We start from the raw sequence: 15,975 nt of genomic DNA, 5'->3' as shown, positions 1-15,975 counted from the left end.
CTGAACTGTTTCCCAAATAATATATTAGGTCATGTATTTTCCAAAACTTCTTGTACTTGTGCAAGTAAAAGCAATCCTGCAGAGTACAGTGGATGCCATTCCACAGGATACTGAATCCACATCTGCAGACTCCCAGAGCACTGAGGCCAATGGCTGCATCATGAACTGGTGTGAATGCGTGTTTACGCGACTGAGTCACAAGAATAATGCTGAATAATAGCACAAATTAACTGCCACACCAACTGCTTGGATTTTAGCAAAAGCTTTAATCCTTAAATTACTTCTTCATAGGCTGCTCTCCTTAATTCCATGCAGATTCCCAGCAACTGCCATGTGAACACGCTCATCATTACAGAGCTAAAATCTATTCCAGTTTTACCATTAACTCCTTCTGTTCACTGCACGTTTCTGTTCACAAAGAAAAAGATCTGTGCACATGGACACAAGCAGAAGCTTTTCTAGTTAACAAATTCTTTCCCTTACACTGCATCCAAACAAATGGCTGCAACTGAATGGGTAAAAAACCTCAAACACTGTTACACTGCCACTGATCAATTTCTAAAATATGTACCTTCAAGAAAGAGATTTTTGTCACCCTACTGTCTGACCCTGGACAAGTCTACTTATCTCTGCCTCAGTTTCCCATCTGGGGAAAAAAACCTGGGATATTAAAACCTGCCACCACAGATAAAGCACCAGCTGAGCACTAGGTATTTTAATTATTGACTCAAAGCTCAAAAACTTAGAACTAATGAAAAACAACAATCAGGTAACTAGATACTTATGTATGCATGTTTCACATGCAGTGAAAATTCGCATCTAAGAATCCATGGTAAGTGTTCTACAAACAGGCTTTATCATAAAAAGAAAAGCCCTTAGAATTTGACAGAAAACTCTGAATGGATCATTTGAGAAACAGCCCTTGAACATTATTTGAGAAACAGCACATGAATGTAATGACTGAAGACTACTACACTGGTTACAAATGAAGAGGTCTATGAGTTGTTTTCATTTCATAATTCTCATCTTTCTCTTCATACCTGGCCATACAACAGCAATGCCAGGCTTAGTATGTCTAGAAATTTTTCACTTAAAGAAATTTTACTTATCCAAAGAGCTAAGAGGAACTCATTCAGCAAAAGATGCAAAGAAAGATGCCCAACGGTCCTAAGCATATGTGTACAGAGTAAAAGAACATCCAAATATTTCCAATTAGATGTAAAAGCCTTTTATAAAGTCATAATATAAGTTAAGCATGGCTAATTACACAAGAAACAGAAAACTGGGATGCAAGAACTTGCCTCAACAATCCCATCAGAAGCAAGTCTTGCTGGGTTTTTTTTAGGACAAAGTTACAGAAAAACAAATTAAATTTGTCTGATAATGAAAAATTACTTCAAACTCTTATCTCCACAGCCTAGAACCTTGCAGCTGGAAACCTCATAGCTGGCATCAAAACCACCATGATCAATATTTTTTCCCTTGTCTCTCAGTTCCTTCCCCTTTTTTCTCTCTGAATCTTAAGTCATGCAGGAGAGAGAGCAAGATCTTTGAACAAGAAACTTGCAGAGCTTCCTGCTGCTACTCCTGTATCACCCCAGTAAGCCACACAGAGAAGGGCTGATTACATGCCCTGTGGAGTAACCACCCCCCAAGAATCACTGCAGGAAGGCAAAGCTCACCTCTCACAATTCTGTGCCACAATCTACAGCAAGGTAGCTACAGAAATAATCAGACTCTTTCAATGTACTAGACAGCTAATGAATAGCAGATATTTCCAGCATGTTTGGAAGACAGACCACTTCAAGTCCATAATCTGGAATTCAGACATCTCACATTAGCAACTATAAAAAACATTAGCAAAGATAAAAGACACTGCAAAAAATATCCCCAGACACAAGCTGATACTCTGCCTCCACCCAGTATGCACATTTTAAAACCCAGCACAGAAAATAGCTACAACCCAAAACATGCAGCCTTACCTGAGGGAAGAAAAAAGCCTCCCAATGCAGGTCTGCACAGGGAGAAGAATAATCAGAACTGCCATTCCTGCGAGACATGATGGGCCTATTTGTGTCCAGAGAAGTACTGTTACTGCTACAGCCTGAAGTGGTCCAGCCCACAAGAAGTGCAAGAAAATTGTTACCTAAACAAATAGTTAAGAATCAAAAATTAGCTTTTGACCTTATCTAACAAATTAAACCTCTAGTAACACTTAGGAAGTATTTCTGCCTGTGGCAAGGCCAGGTTGGATGGGGCTATCAGCAAACTGCTAGTGGGAAGGTATCCCTGCTCGTGGCAGGGGGCTGAAATTAGATGGTCTTTAAGGTCCCTTCCAACACAAAATATTCTATGTTTAAGAAACAACTAGAAGAAATGTTCATTATAAACATTTAATCACCAATTTTAAACAAAACTTTCTTAATTCCAACCCCACAGTTTCTCCAGCCCCTTGAAAAGATCTGTAAAATACTTCTTACTTGATCAAATTTGTTCACGTCGTTTGACAGCAGGTTTACTATTTGACCAGTGGTAGTTTTCGCCATAGCTACATTACTGAGACGAAGTGCCTAAAAAATTCAGAACAGCCTCAAATTATCACAGCTTATAAAGCACAGTACACCTGTACACACAAGATTCAATACATAAATACAGTACCAGGGCTAAAGCTGAAGGCACATCTCAGCTTTTGCCTGAGAGCACTGGGGGCTTAGATAAAATAAGGGTTAGACTAAATATCCTAAACAAAGTCCCAAAGAAAAGAGTATTTAAAAAAATTGTCAAGGGAAGGACTGTGAGAATAAAAACTCCCTATCTTCATGTCTAAAGTGATTAAAAATATGAAAATACCAACACAGCAAGTTACTAAGCAAAAGAGCTGTAAATTTCCATGCGCACTGTTCTCCCCCTCACTGTGAGTAACTGTACAAAACAGGAACAGAAAATTCCACCTGAAGGCCAGATTAAAGTCAGAACAGGCCAATTGCAAGCATTCTGTTTTGAACATGTTATCTGACAGAAGGCAAAAACTCCTCAAGTTATTAATAAAATTATTAATCTTTGTCAATCAGAGTGTCCCTTTACAAATCACTAACTCTTGAAACATTGCATATGAATTATATATAATGAAGTTTAGCACATGCTATGAAAAACAACAAGATTAAAATATCAAGTATTTTTATACATTAATAAAGAAGTTAGTCAGTAGAAAATAATATGTGTTTATAAAATATCCCCACCCAAAAAATCACATCTGGAAATATCTGAACATCTGGCAGTCTGAACCTTACTGTAAAGATCCAAACTGAAATTCCTCAAAAATACTGATAACACAGCCAGCTTTCTTTGACACCTACTAGAAGGAAAACATATGTTTGCAGCACAAGTTAAAAAAAATATATAAAGCATGTTAGATGTTTTTTCTGTACAGAAATGGTTCACTCCTCAAAAACATTTCACATTTTTAGGCAGTGCACATCTACTTCTCCCTCTCCAAACATTATTAGGGTTCCTTTCTAACCAATTATCAAACCTGAAGAGCACTGATTGTTTCAAAAATTGCTCCAGTATTTTGAAACAAGTAGAAGAACATCAGCCATCAAAGTACTATTCAAAGCATAATCTCAAACAAAGTTCCTTACATTTTTTGCACCTCACTTTTGTGTTAGAAAGGTATTATTAATCACCGAGAAAATCCCAACTCTAACTTCATTGAAACCAGCAGGCAGAAATTAAAACTCCACTATGAAATTCCTCCGACATTCCAAAAAATAAATCTAGGATACTGGGTTTATGAAAGATCAGATTTAGTTATTTGAGAAAATTATTGCTTCATTCCTTGTCTTCAGCCACCTGTCTCTGATCCACCTGACATCCCCCAGGTAGCTGCCTGCTGCTGTCATGTTTGCTCCACACCACACAATGAGGTTGGTAAGCTCCGAGAAAAGCTGCTAGAAATCCACAGATCATAAAAACAGGAGTTCACATGATGCATGTTTGGAGACATTTCCCATCAGGATGTGTTTACAGCACCTCTTGTACAATATATTTGCTGCCTGAGGTTGACCTGAACAATCAGAAGACCATGCCAATCTCTTGCTTGTGGCCTATGGCCTGGGTCTGTCTTGGACCTGCCACACAATCACCTTCCAGACTTCTTCCTAGCTATTTCTACATAAGCAGCAAAACCAGTTTTAATATGATTCTATGAGTCCACGTCATTTTGACCAAGACAGTTTCAGGAGGAACCACACAAACGTCTGAGCCAAAAGGAGCGTGCTCATCTGTGACTGATTTGTCTTCTCAGGGAAGAGGCAGCCATTCCCATTGTCAGTGGCAATGCAGTTTTAGTATTTCCTTGCTTCCTTCTTGGTTTTGATTGTTTTTCTTTTGTTTTTAAGTGAAATAAGCCTTGCATTTTCCTGGCTGAATGGATCTGCCTCGACTGCAAAGTAGCAGTTTTACTTTCATAACCAATTTCTACCAAAAAGTCCTGGTTTGGTACCTTCCTCTTTTACTACATCTATACACAGCCCCATATGAGCTGAGGAAAACTAACTTCATCCTAGCTAAAGTCAGAACACTGACCTCAAAGAATTTCTAAAAGCTAAGTCTTAAAAAAAATACAACAACAAAAAACAGTTTCCCAAAAGTAGCCTTTGATTTAAAAACTAAGTTCCAAGTCCACACGAGACAGATTTCGTTTTCATTTTTGTTAATAGTTTTCTATGTGCATCACTAATACTTCTTACTGGTAACAAAACTTCTTAAGAGTTTGAATACAGGGTCTTTGCAAATTAGATTTGAACTTTCCAGTAAATGAAAAAGGGTCTAAAATTTAATTATGAACACTTGAAGTTCTGTGTTAAGAATGCTCTCATATCCAATCTATTTATCCTTACAAATCCAAGATTTTATTTTTTACAGCAATTAACAAACTCTGCTAAAGTGCTGGTAAATAAACACCCAGGTTTCTTTTGAAAGCCTGTATGAGGTTAAAGAGAAAATATGACCTATTTATAAGTAGCACATAATGAAGACAAATTATTAGAAAGGTTTGTCCATGCTCTGCTGTTACCTCAACTCTCACTCTCAGAAGTAAACACAAGGGCAGATTAATTTTCCATTTAATCCCATCTCTAGAAACAAGCATGCATATTACAAATATTTGTTTTCCAAGCTTCTAAGCCACTATCAACCCAGCAACAAACACCATCACTATATACGTTTTGCATTAATTTAGTTTTGATAATCTGTTTAGTAAATTAATACCTTAGAGAGATGATTATGTACAAGAAAACATTGTGCCATGTTAGAGCCAAGTTCCCAGAGGATCCTTTTCCGAAGTATCAAAAGAGGAAGAGAAGAAATGTGTGTATGAAAAGTAATCACCACTTAAAATGAGGACATTTTTACTCCCCTCAATTTACTGCTTTGTCCAAAAACTTCACATGACCTACGCCAGTAGCACAAGTGTTGGTGTTAAGTTAATGGAACCTATGTTTAATGGTTAAAATAATGTGGATTTCTTAACGTTTCAAAGAAACTGTGGTCTTGATTCTTCAATTAAACTTCTTTGCTGAGGTCTGAAATTGAGGGTCACTATTCCAGCACCACTGAAGATAGAAAGATGGGGCATTTTCCCTTTCAGCATTCTCAGCAGAGATTTCCTGCTTGGAAGCAGACAGATTCACGGTTTGGGTATTGGCAACAGCTTCAGAAGAGTGAACTAGGGCTCACTGCTCGGTTGCTTGCTGCCCAGAGCATATCAAAGAGAGCATTTCATCCCTCCTATAGATAAAACTCAACTCCTGTTGCTACACTTGCCCTCTGACAGCAGCCTCAACTCCATCTGTAGTTCAGGACAGCTATTTCTTGATCAGGACAGGGACAGCATAGAAGCCACAGCTCACCCCTTCTCACATTTCACTGGATTTAGTGGAGGGCTTCAGTACTCCCACAGTAAAATCAGTAAATGGTAATACAAAACTCTATCTCCCTGCCTTTAGGATTCCACTTGATTCTGAACTTTTGATTCTCCTCTCTCTCTTCCCCCTCAAACATGAGGGATACTAAAGGTGAAGATGCCAAGTGTCCCTGCCTGCCTGGAGGGAGAAGTAGCACTTCCACAGACCTGCTGCCACCCCCTGAGGGAACCTGATGGATGCCCCAAGGGAGGGGAGCAGCCTCTGATCTGCAAAGGAGACAACCTGCTACTAGTTCTACAGCACTGATGGAATAAAATATAAATAACTCCTGCCATTAACCACAGCAGGGGTGGGAAGAAACCTGGACAATGAAGCAGTTCCCAGGAGACTGAGAGTGCTGCAGCATATGGTGACATCCAAGCACCACATCCTGCATCGAGATCAAACTGCAAGGCTGAGTAGCTGCCAGCATTTCCTGGGAGCTCTCTCCTGCTCTATGCTGCACACAACACGTCCAAGAGAAATGGGGGGGCTCCTCCCCAACAGCAGCAGGAGGCAAAAAAAGCAGCTTCTCCAACACTTTAGGGATATTTGACTCACCACCTTCTCTAGGCAGGCCTGAAGGTGTCATCCAGACACCTCAGCAAAAAGAGAAAGCAAAGCCACATGCGTACATCTAAGGCCTGACATATTTCACATGCATTAGGTCTCTACAAATGAGTAACTTCAATGGAATTGCAGGCGTGAGCATAATAAATGACTGCATTTTTAAACTCTCCTAACAGAACAGCTGCCAAATACAAAATATAGCTGTGAACAGGTCTGCTTACCTTCCGATAAATCATGTGGCACATAGCTACCCTCAGCTTCATGCCAGCCCTCTGTACATGATAGAAGTATAAGTGGTGCATTATAGCCAGAATAAGCGTGCACACAGACAGAGCACCTGCGCAGTAATATGCATAACTCAAATCTTCCTCTTTTTGAGAATTTTCAAAAAATTCAATAATTTTTCCCAGAATAATTGGTTGAACTATTTTGAGGGTTTCCTGAAAGAGAAGGAAGAGGGGAAAGTATTAGTAACTTCATATCATACCGTGCTAACAAAGTCTGTAAACAGGCAAAGAAGAGCCAAGTACTGCCGTAAGTCATATCCCTTATTATTTTGTCTTTATTGTGCTCTAAAGTGTCAAGCCAATTTTTATCAACACATAATCCAAAAGAAACATGTTCCACATTAGAATGTAGCTGGAACTTCAAAGAGAACTCTCTCAATTACCAAAAAACCCTTTGATGTTATAAAAATTGCACGAGTATGTATTACACTTCCATTTTTTAAAATGCCATGTGTCCTTTAGAGCCACTTAGAGAGCGAGCAAAAAATCCTCAATTGGGCACCCAAGTCAGACACATAAAATACAGATAAGCCTTACAAAGCAAGTCAATTGTTTGTGATGTCTCAAAAATAATGCGCTCGAATGAGCTCTCTGTTCCATAATCCTGCAGTTATGACTCAGTTTTTTCAGTCTCTGCAGGGCTATAGCTCTCTTTTACCTTTCCAAGAACACTACCAGGTTCTCTGAGCAGTCAAGTTACCAGTACGTGTCATGCAATCTAAGAGGAGAAGTTTCACATTGCTGTTAGCCAAGAAGTAGGTCCTGTGACATTTTACACCACTTACCTCAATCATTGTGAAAATTCCAAAAACTAAATAGGATTTCCAGTAACACAGAATAATGGCTTTTGTTAAATGTGGTGTTTTTCCTCTCTTTTTTGCTTTTTGCACCTCTTTATCCCAGTACCTGACAAACAAAGTGCAAATATGTTGGAGGACAAAAGTAAAATCACAAGGCAATTACCTAAAACAAAACACTTTCAGACTAACAGCCAGATTGTCCTGGTCACCTTAATAAGATCTAATAAAACAAAAGGAATTAAAGATAATAATTCACATACACACTTGGCACTTAGTATTATAGGCCTATTTGCTCTTGCTCAATCACAAACAATTCACCACTCTTGACTATTATCGACCTTGACATATTTGCTGATGAGGAACCCTCCCTTTATTTCTTCTTCTCTCAGTTCAGACAGTCACCACTCACCTTACTTAGGAGCCCACTATCATATGATCTCATGACCACTAAACTGAGGCAGCAGTGACTTTATCCATATGCTCTGTGCTTCCCCAGAGAGGTTTTGATGCCCAACCCTTTCCCATGTCTGGCCCTATTTTTTTTCTACCACATCAGAGGATGAGGATTTTGTCACCCAACCCTCTGCACACCTCTCTGAAGGTGAGGATTCCTCAGCAGAGCGGCAAAGACCTTTCCATTACCACGTCTGCCCACAAGTAGGACACAATCTGTTCACATAAAAACCAAAGACAGTAATAGCCAGCATGATTTTAACAAAAAAGTATCACAATTCAAGCAGACTCCTTAAAACACACTGCTGTCAGACAGGATCCTCCCCCTTTCTTCTGAAGGCTAAGTGTTTTCTGCCAAACCTCTGACCTTGATAGTTTGAGGGGTGAAATGAGTCTAAGGCATGAAAGCCAACTATTTTGCAGCAAGGCACAGAAGTTCAAAGCATACAGATAAGAACTTTTTTTTTTAACCCTCTGTTTTTTTGTTACAAGAATTACAGAGTTATTGTCTACATGCTTTGAAAACACAAACTGTGTAGGTTCCGTGGGATTTCTTGGCTCAAGAGAAAAGACTGCTTCCAGAGGCAGCTACCTATGAATTATATTCTCTGCTTCTTGGTCAAGTACACTAAAGAATTAAAAACCACTCATTTTTTTCTTCTATCATTTCCAGACTCCTGCAAGTGTGTGCTTTTACTATAAAAATCATGGGGAAAAGTCCATCTTCCCCTACAGCTAGTCCCTGAACTGCTTCAAGACACAACCATGGAATTTGGCAAAGTTCCCCAGCTCCAAAGACATTAAAAGCAGCAACTCCTACAAGCTTATCACCAACCCTCTTTCTTCAGTTAACTTATCCAGAGCAGGGTGATGTCAGATTTAGCCATAATCTTTCACTTCTGGATTTTTTTTGCTTCTTGAGGAGTCACTAATCCCAATCAAATTATTGGGAAAGTCCATCTGCTCTGCCTGCAGTGTAAAGGCAAGAAACAGCAAGGCTGTCTTTCACTAGGAGGCATCTTTTCCTCTAACTGTATTTAGTAGAAGATTATTTAAAGACAAAAATCCTGTTGCAAGGTTCACAATAATTTATATAAATAGTAATTATTTGGAGATATTTTCCTACTAAAAGATAGACCCCCTGAGTCTGTAACACTACAAACCAGTACACAGTCCATGAAAAGGTAGTTAAAACCAAGTAAAAACACCTCCTAGATACATTCTTTTAGCTGTCCAAGGCATCTTTCCCACTTTACCAGTGAGTGGCAGATTTTCAATATACATATAGATATATACACCCATATATTTGAAGGGTCACTTAATTCAACTGACACAAAATAAACAAACAATCAAAAAGAAATGAAGTATAAAACTTTTTTTCTCCACTTTTACACAAAGCAATTTGAAGTTTCCACAGCTATTTTACCACAGGACAGAAGATTCACACATTTATTAAGGATTACTACCCTTACAGTTGACCAGAAGTTGTCTTTCACAAGCGTTCTGCAAAGTGTCAAGTTAATTCTAAATGACATAAGGGAAATACTCTAACACAGTTCCATTATGTGTAACTTGAAAAAAACTAAAAAAGCTTCTATGGTAAACAAATTATCTTAGTTCTTATTACCATAAATTCTTCAGTATTTTTAACTTTTTTAAACTTTACAGTAACATCTTTTAATTTTAGAATAGAAATAAGATTTTTACCTTCTCCAGCATTAATGCAATAAAAGAGAACAACTGTACCTTCCAACGCAAAGTAATTTGCAATTTTTCTCCTTACCACTGCAACTCCTCTCCAAGCTTCTCTGAGGAATCTTCTGGCATCACTTTATACATATCATCTTCTTCAAGCTTCCGTTTATGGCCGATAATAAATAAGGGATTCAACCACCTGGTTAAACACAAATTATTAGTTAAGTGATCGGCAGCCCAAAAAGTAATTTCTTTAACATAGTAATTTAAGTCTTTTACCTGGTTCCTTCCTTCTCCTGAATCATTCAACATCTAGGCATTTCACTGCACTTTTATCTAAGAACTAAGCCAACCATTATCTTGCAAATGGTAAAGAATTTCCCACTTCCTAAATCTCTTTATGCCCTTAGCACCTTACCCCCAGGCATCCAGACAGCCACCATAACCATTCTTGGTCCTAAGGGAATTGTTTTCTTTACGGTGTTTCCTTACACTCAAGGAAAAATAGCATTCCTTTAAATATTAAGGAAAAAAACAGAACTTAACCCAACGGTTAAAATATTGACAGCAGTAAATAAAACTGTAATGCACACTAAAAGGCCTTTTTTTGTAACATTTACTTGAGGATAAAAGTAGCTGCTGTTCAACTGACAAGTATTAAAGGTAGTAATTTAAACATAAGCCATGAAATGTAAAAATGGGAAAATAATGGTTATTACAGTTGTCCATCAGACGGAGAAAAAGGGAATGACACATGCAAAACAGGCATGGCTTAGTGGGAACAATGGAGTTAGGGAACTTGCAGTTTTCCATTTAGTTTGTCTCTCTGCTGAATTTGTGGTATTTTGTTTCCAGGAGACATGGATTCTGGCTCTAAGGCTTTTCCGACAAGTACTTTCTCAACTGGTTAGCACCATCAAAATCAAGAAGTCAGGGATGGATCTGTTTTGGAAAAAATACTCTTGCACTCAAGGCAAGCTATCTGTCTGATCTCAATTGCCTGTGAAAGTTCTTAACTGCTGCTTCGTTTCTGATACTTAATTATTCTCCCAACTTCACCAACACAGTTCTTAGAAGAATGTGTGGTGTGGTAGGTGAAATCTATTATTTTCTGGAAGACCTACATGTGAGATTTCAAAACTGAGTTGGCTTACAATGAGGGTATTTATTTACTCACAACCACAACAGTGGTTAAGAATCCTCATCAACTTGCTCTACATTTCTTGCTAGGGCATGTTCCAGTTTAAGTGTGTATACACTGGCTTACAAGAAGGTTGTTGGCTAGTTTTATAGAGGGTGGGTAGGCAGCCAGAACCTTAGAGGAGGCTCAGAAAGTTTCTTCGAAGATAGCACTGTTGTAAAAACCTTTTTCCCAGGCTCCATGGCACAACTGCAAGTAACAAACGGGATTATAGAGTGTTTTTCCTTCACTACTTAGCATGTTAGCACAGTGTTTTCATGACTCACTCAAAAAAAGTAAGTCTCTATCCCTAGAGTAGCACCTTTGATGCCTAACAGCCCTTTTTAAACTCTTGGAGTGAGTACTGAAGATTTGTTTATGTGAGCTGTTAACTTCTTAAAGTATGTTAAAGGTACAATTAGAAACAGAGAGTACTTGTCAGACAACTCTGCTGCTTGTACTTTATGGTTAAATAGCATCAAGGCCCAAATCATTATCACAATTTCCCCACAAAAGGTCCTGATAAAAGGTCTCATATACCAACTGCTCCAATCAGCAGCAGAACTTCTGCCTGGTTTGACACAAGGAACCTGTTCCATTGAAACACGTCTTCTTTGGCCTCAGTTCTTGCAGCTGACCACAGGTGAAAAGCGGGTATGAGGCAAATAACCTCAAAGCCATTTAAATAATTTCTGCCTGCTGGATGAGATAGCCTCTGTTTGCTCCAGGACAAGCAGCTATGGGAATGATCTGCAGACTTCAGTCCACTCCTGAGGCCCATTGATACCCAGCATTCCTTCTCTTGCAACATCAGTATTAGCCTATGATGGATCCATAAACAAGTCACAGGTCTCCTTTCAGACAGAGGCTGAAGTTATCTTTCTCCGCATGAAAATCAGGATGAGGCAGCCCTTTCACAAAAATAATACGAGGGATAAATCCTTCTCCCATCTGTGGAAATGGTCATGAGATTTCACTGGCTACTGCTGCCAAGGTGGTGAAAACAAAACCGGTTCTGACGTTAAACAAGGAACATAAATAGGATATTTATTACAGAATCACAGAAAGGCTGGGGTTACGTCAGAAGGGACACCCAGAGGTCAGCAGGGCCTCAAGCAGAGGGCCACCTAGAGCTGGTTGTACAGGACAACATCGAGACAGCTTTTGAAGATCTCCACAAAGAATTCATATCCTCTTCCAAGCAACCTCAGACAGTGCTCAATCACCTTTACAGCAAAGAAGTGTTTCCTGATGTTCAGAGGAACCTCTTGTTACTCAGTTTATGGCCCCACTGCCTCTGCTCCTACTCCTGGACACTACTGAGAAGAGCCTGGCTCCGCTCACCTTGCACCCTCCTCTCAAGAATCCATCTACACTGATGATACCCCCCTGATCTCCTCACCAGGATAAAGAGTTCCAGCTCTCTCAGCCTTTTCTCCCAGAGGAGATGCTCCAAACCCTTAATCATTCTTGTGACCCCCTTCGCTGTGCTCTTTCCAGTATGTCCATGTCTCTCTTGTACTGGGGACCCCAGAACTGGATTCAGGGCCCCAGCTGTGGCCTCAGCAGTGCTGAATAGTACTGCATGCAGCAGAGGAAAACAAAAGACACTTTAGAATCAGACTTAAATATACAGTCTTAAAAAAAAAATAAAAATAGTGCTATTAATTTTACTCAGTGGAACACACACTTTTCAAAAAAGCAAGCAGGCAACAGAAAGAATAAGGGAAACAACGCTTCTGAAGGCAACTGCTCAATCCTGATGGTATTTGATTCCACACTACAGCCAAGAGCAGCAAGTGCTGACCACAGATGTGCAGTCCACTGGAAAGTAACCAACTGAAAGACAACGCTCTCAAGTATACAGGACCGTAAGAGCCATTAGTTTAGCCTTTGTCCTTAAACTCTCAGAACAACTCACTGATGCCCAGAACTGAGGAGTTCTTACAGTTTGCAGTAAATCCCTTGTCCCCCCATCTCCACACTGTACCTACAGTGGGAGTGAATCTGAAAAACATTTAAGGAGCAGATGAGAGATGATAGTGCAAGGTTAAAAACTGCCAGAAGTCTCAAGGCTGTCAGACTATTAGTTCCAGTGAGACCTGATGTAACTTCAGGGCTTCTCCCTTTCTTCCATTAGTTAAAACCATAACATTGAAAACAGTAATATACTGCACTACAACCTCTATGTTGACATTAAAGAAGGCAAGGAAAACCCACCCAGAGTAAGCAGAAAACTATAGTATTTCATTTTGTGACTCATTTATTATAATGGACGACATGGCAAGGACTCAGCACAAGTCCACATTTCCGTAAGGTGAGGGAAAAAATTGTATAAAAAACTCCAAAAATTTAAAAAAATCACCCATTGTTGACCTTTCTGATTAGTGTCCTCCCAAAATACCCATCTTCAAGAGCTACTGCTACAGAGTTCTCAAGAGTAAAAAAGCTTTTAACATTATGTTGTATAACGACCTTTAAAAGAAGGTTAAACATTTTTCTTTTCAAATGATGCTTAGTACTTCAAGGGCTTTTATCCCAAGAATGAGGACTTCTGCAAACTCAGAAAAGTACAGCAAGAAGAGTTTGAGCATCACCATTTCACTGACACATCCAGAACTTTATGCTGGAAGGTCTACTTCCTGACAGAAGACTTAGCACATGGAGCATGAATGCCCCATGCAGATGATGCCCTGTGGAATTCTCTGCACTCACATCAGAACTGAGACCAACCTATTTCACACAGCCTGCTGTTACTCAAGTCACACACTTGTAACATGCAAACCAACCAAGCCTTCTCTTGCCTGAAGGCTCAGTTAAATTAGAGCGCTGTCAGAGGACTGTTAGAGGAGGCTGACAAATACAGCAAAGACCTACATAAATAAAGAACATCCCTGAAACCCCAACGTAGTCCTAAAGGAAGACTACTCATTAGAGTGGTATGTCTTTTGTCAGAACAGAGATCAGCTACCACAGATCTCTTCAAGGAGTACTAAAAACAAAAAAACAAAAAACAAAAAACAAAAACAAAAAAAAAAAACACCCCCCCCAAAAAATTAGCATTCATTATGAAAACAGAACCTGTGCAAATTGCATTATTCTTTAATAAAAAAGCTAAAATAATAACCAAAATTAAAGAGACTGAGGATAAATATAGACAGTCATCTGAGCCCCTTCTCCCACCCCAATGATGGGCTCAATACCAATCTATTTTACCACAAGAAAGAAAGGAACAATGTGCTGGGGAGATAAGACTCACACTCCCTTTCTGTATTTCCTTCTGAAGAAGCTGTTCAACTTAAATAGAAAGAGGACTGCTTAGTAACTGTCTTTATTTCTCCCAGGTACTTTCCTGTTTACTAAGAATTTTGAATTTATTTTTTTTTTCTTACATATTGCCTCATTTTAGTTACTCTTTCAGAACACAGGGTTCACATGGTGCCTTTCAAAGAGCTTAGCCCTAACTCTTCCTAGCATGACCTACACATGAGTATCTGTAAGAATCCTGAGTGCCTTGTGCTCTGTTGGGAAAGTCTCTGTTCTATCAAACCGATTAGCTGATCAAAGACGTCAGTCTGGAAACATGCCCTGTTACTGTCAGAATACTGATGTCACTTGGAATAAAGATTAAAAAAACAAATTAAAAAAATCACTCTATAACCTGCTGCAAACCCAGAGATAGCCAACTGCAAAGCAGCAAATCAGTGTTCTGACCCCAAAAGGCTTTTCACCTCTGCATCAGTATCCTGGGCAATGATAAAAAAAGAAAGTGATTCATTTCTGAACTAGCAGATACACAACGACCACAATATAAACATTCACTTCCTGCATTTCCCTACTCCTGGGCCCTGACGTTACACACCCTTTAAGATTACAACACAGTCAACCAGCCACAATTTACTTGGTTGCTCAGGAAAGTTCATTTTTTTCCAATTGTTCTGACAGCAACTCCACCAATATACTGGAAAGCCTCTATGATCTGCAGAAAAAGCTAAGACAGTATTTGCTTACCCTCCTAAGAGAAGTCAATCCCTTCTTCAAAGACAGCACGAAAGAGAAATAGGCACTGCTATCCAAAAGGCAGCATCATTAAGGCTAGTAATGCTATTCTGCTTCATACATGAAATAACATTTCCTAAACAAGAAAGCTTGTAAATTAGATTTCCTATCATTCCAAAATCAGCAAAAGAAGAAATACATTACAGATAGGTATATGAAACTAATAGCAGTGTCCAGCTCAAATGGTTCATTAACCCAGGGATGGGACCTGCTGTACCTCTGGATTTGTATCATGTCCTGCTTGCAAATACTCAAAGAAGTACCATTCCCACACTGCAGAGCAGGCTTGCAGAGCTTTCTAGAAACCCAAGCATGTATTGTAAGTTCTTCATGAACTGATAAAGTCTAAAAAATCATCAGCCAAGAAGCATTTGCAATTACGTTACAAAGCCGACACAAATAAAAAAATGTCATAAGATCAAAGGATGTGTCTGTAAGGGCCTTGGGTGCACCCACAAGTCTCCACAACTATAATCCTACAGTCAGGCACTTGCATATAGCAGTACCTTCCTCTGCACAAGTGCAAAATTTCTTTCTTACCAGTTTCACAAGAGCTCCTGCTTTATCCCAGGACAAATCAGAAAAATCAGGCTACACAAGACTGCTTGCCTGGTTAGGAAAATATTTTCTTTATTTGTAATAATAAGCAGAGGTTTAATTTCTGGATAATTTTACAGCACCCAGTCAAAGCTACATCTGGTACACCCTCATCAACTAATTCCTTAAAGAGGTGGTTTACAAACTGCATTTTCCCTGTTCCTCTTAAGCTTATTTGTGCACTACATTACAACCATCACCTGTTTACACTCAATGTCCAGTTATTTTTCAACAGTTGCACAGGAGAGTCTTTGTTTACTCAAATTCTTCCGTAACACTAGGATTTTGTCTCCCTTGAGCAGCTTGGAAGCACTACTTCAACAACTAAGCTGCAAAGTAACACATGTTTCTTTCTCTTTAATCACCTA

At 39.2% G+C, this 15,975-nt stretch overlaps 1 protein-coding gene across 2 annotated transcripts in view; it reads right to left on the bottom strand.

The window, feature by feature from the left end:
• The window catches only part of ABCC4 (ATP binding cassette subfamily C member 4 (PEL blood group)), a 142,091-nt gene that overhangs the window by 119,252 nt on the left and 6,864 nt on the right, over positions 1 to 15,975 (bottom strand). For both annotated transcript variants that reach the window (XM_086880889.1, XM_086880890.1), the window contains exons 2-6: positions 9,860 to 9,970; positions 7,609 to 7,729; positions 6,758 to 6,976; positions 2,481 to 2,570; positions 1,983 to 2,146 (exon numbers count right to left, since the gene is read on the bottom strand). In XM_086880889.1, coding sequence (XP_086737015.1) covers positions 1,983 to 2,146; positions 2,481 to 2,570; positions 6,758 to 6,976; positions 7,609 to 7,729; positions 9,860 to 9,970 — 705 coding nt within the window. The remainder of the gene's footprint in view (positions 1 to 1,982; positions 2,147 to 2,480; positions 2,571 to 6,757; positions 6,977 to 7,608; positions 7,730 to 9,859; positions 9,971 to 15,975) is intronic.

Source organism: Cyanistes caeruleus, chromosome 3, assembly GCF_971803275.1.
Source record: "Cyanistes caeruleus chromosome 3, bCyaCae1.hap1.1, whole genome shotgun sequence".
NCBI lineage: Eukaryota > Metazoa > Chordata > Aves > Passeriformes > Paridae > Cyanistes > Cyanistes caeruleus.
This window is presented reverse-complemented; position numbering and strand designations above follow the sequence as displayed.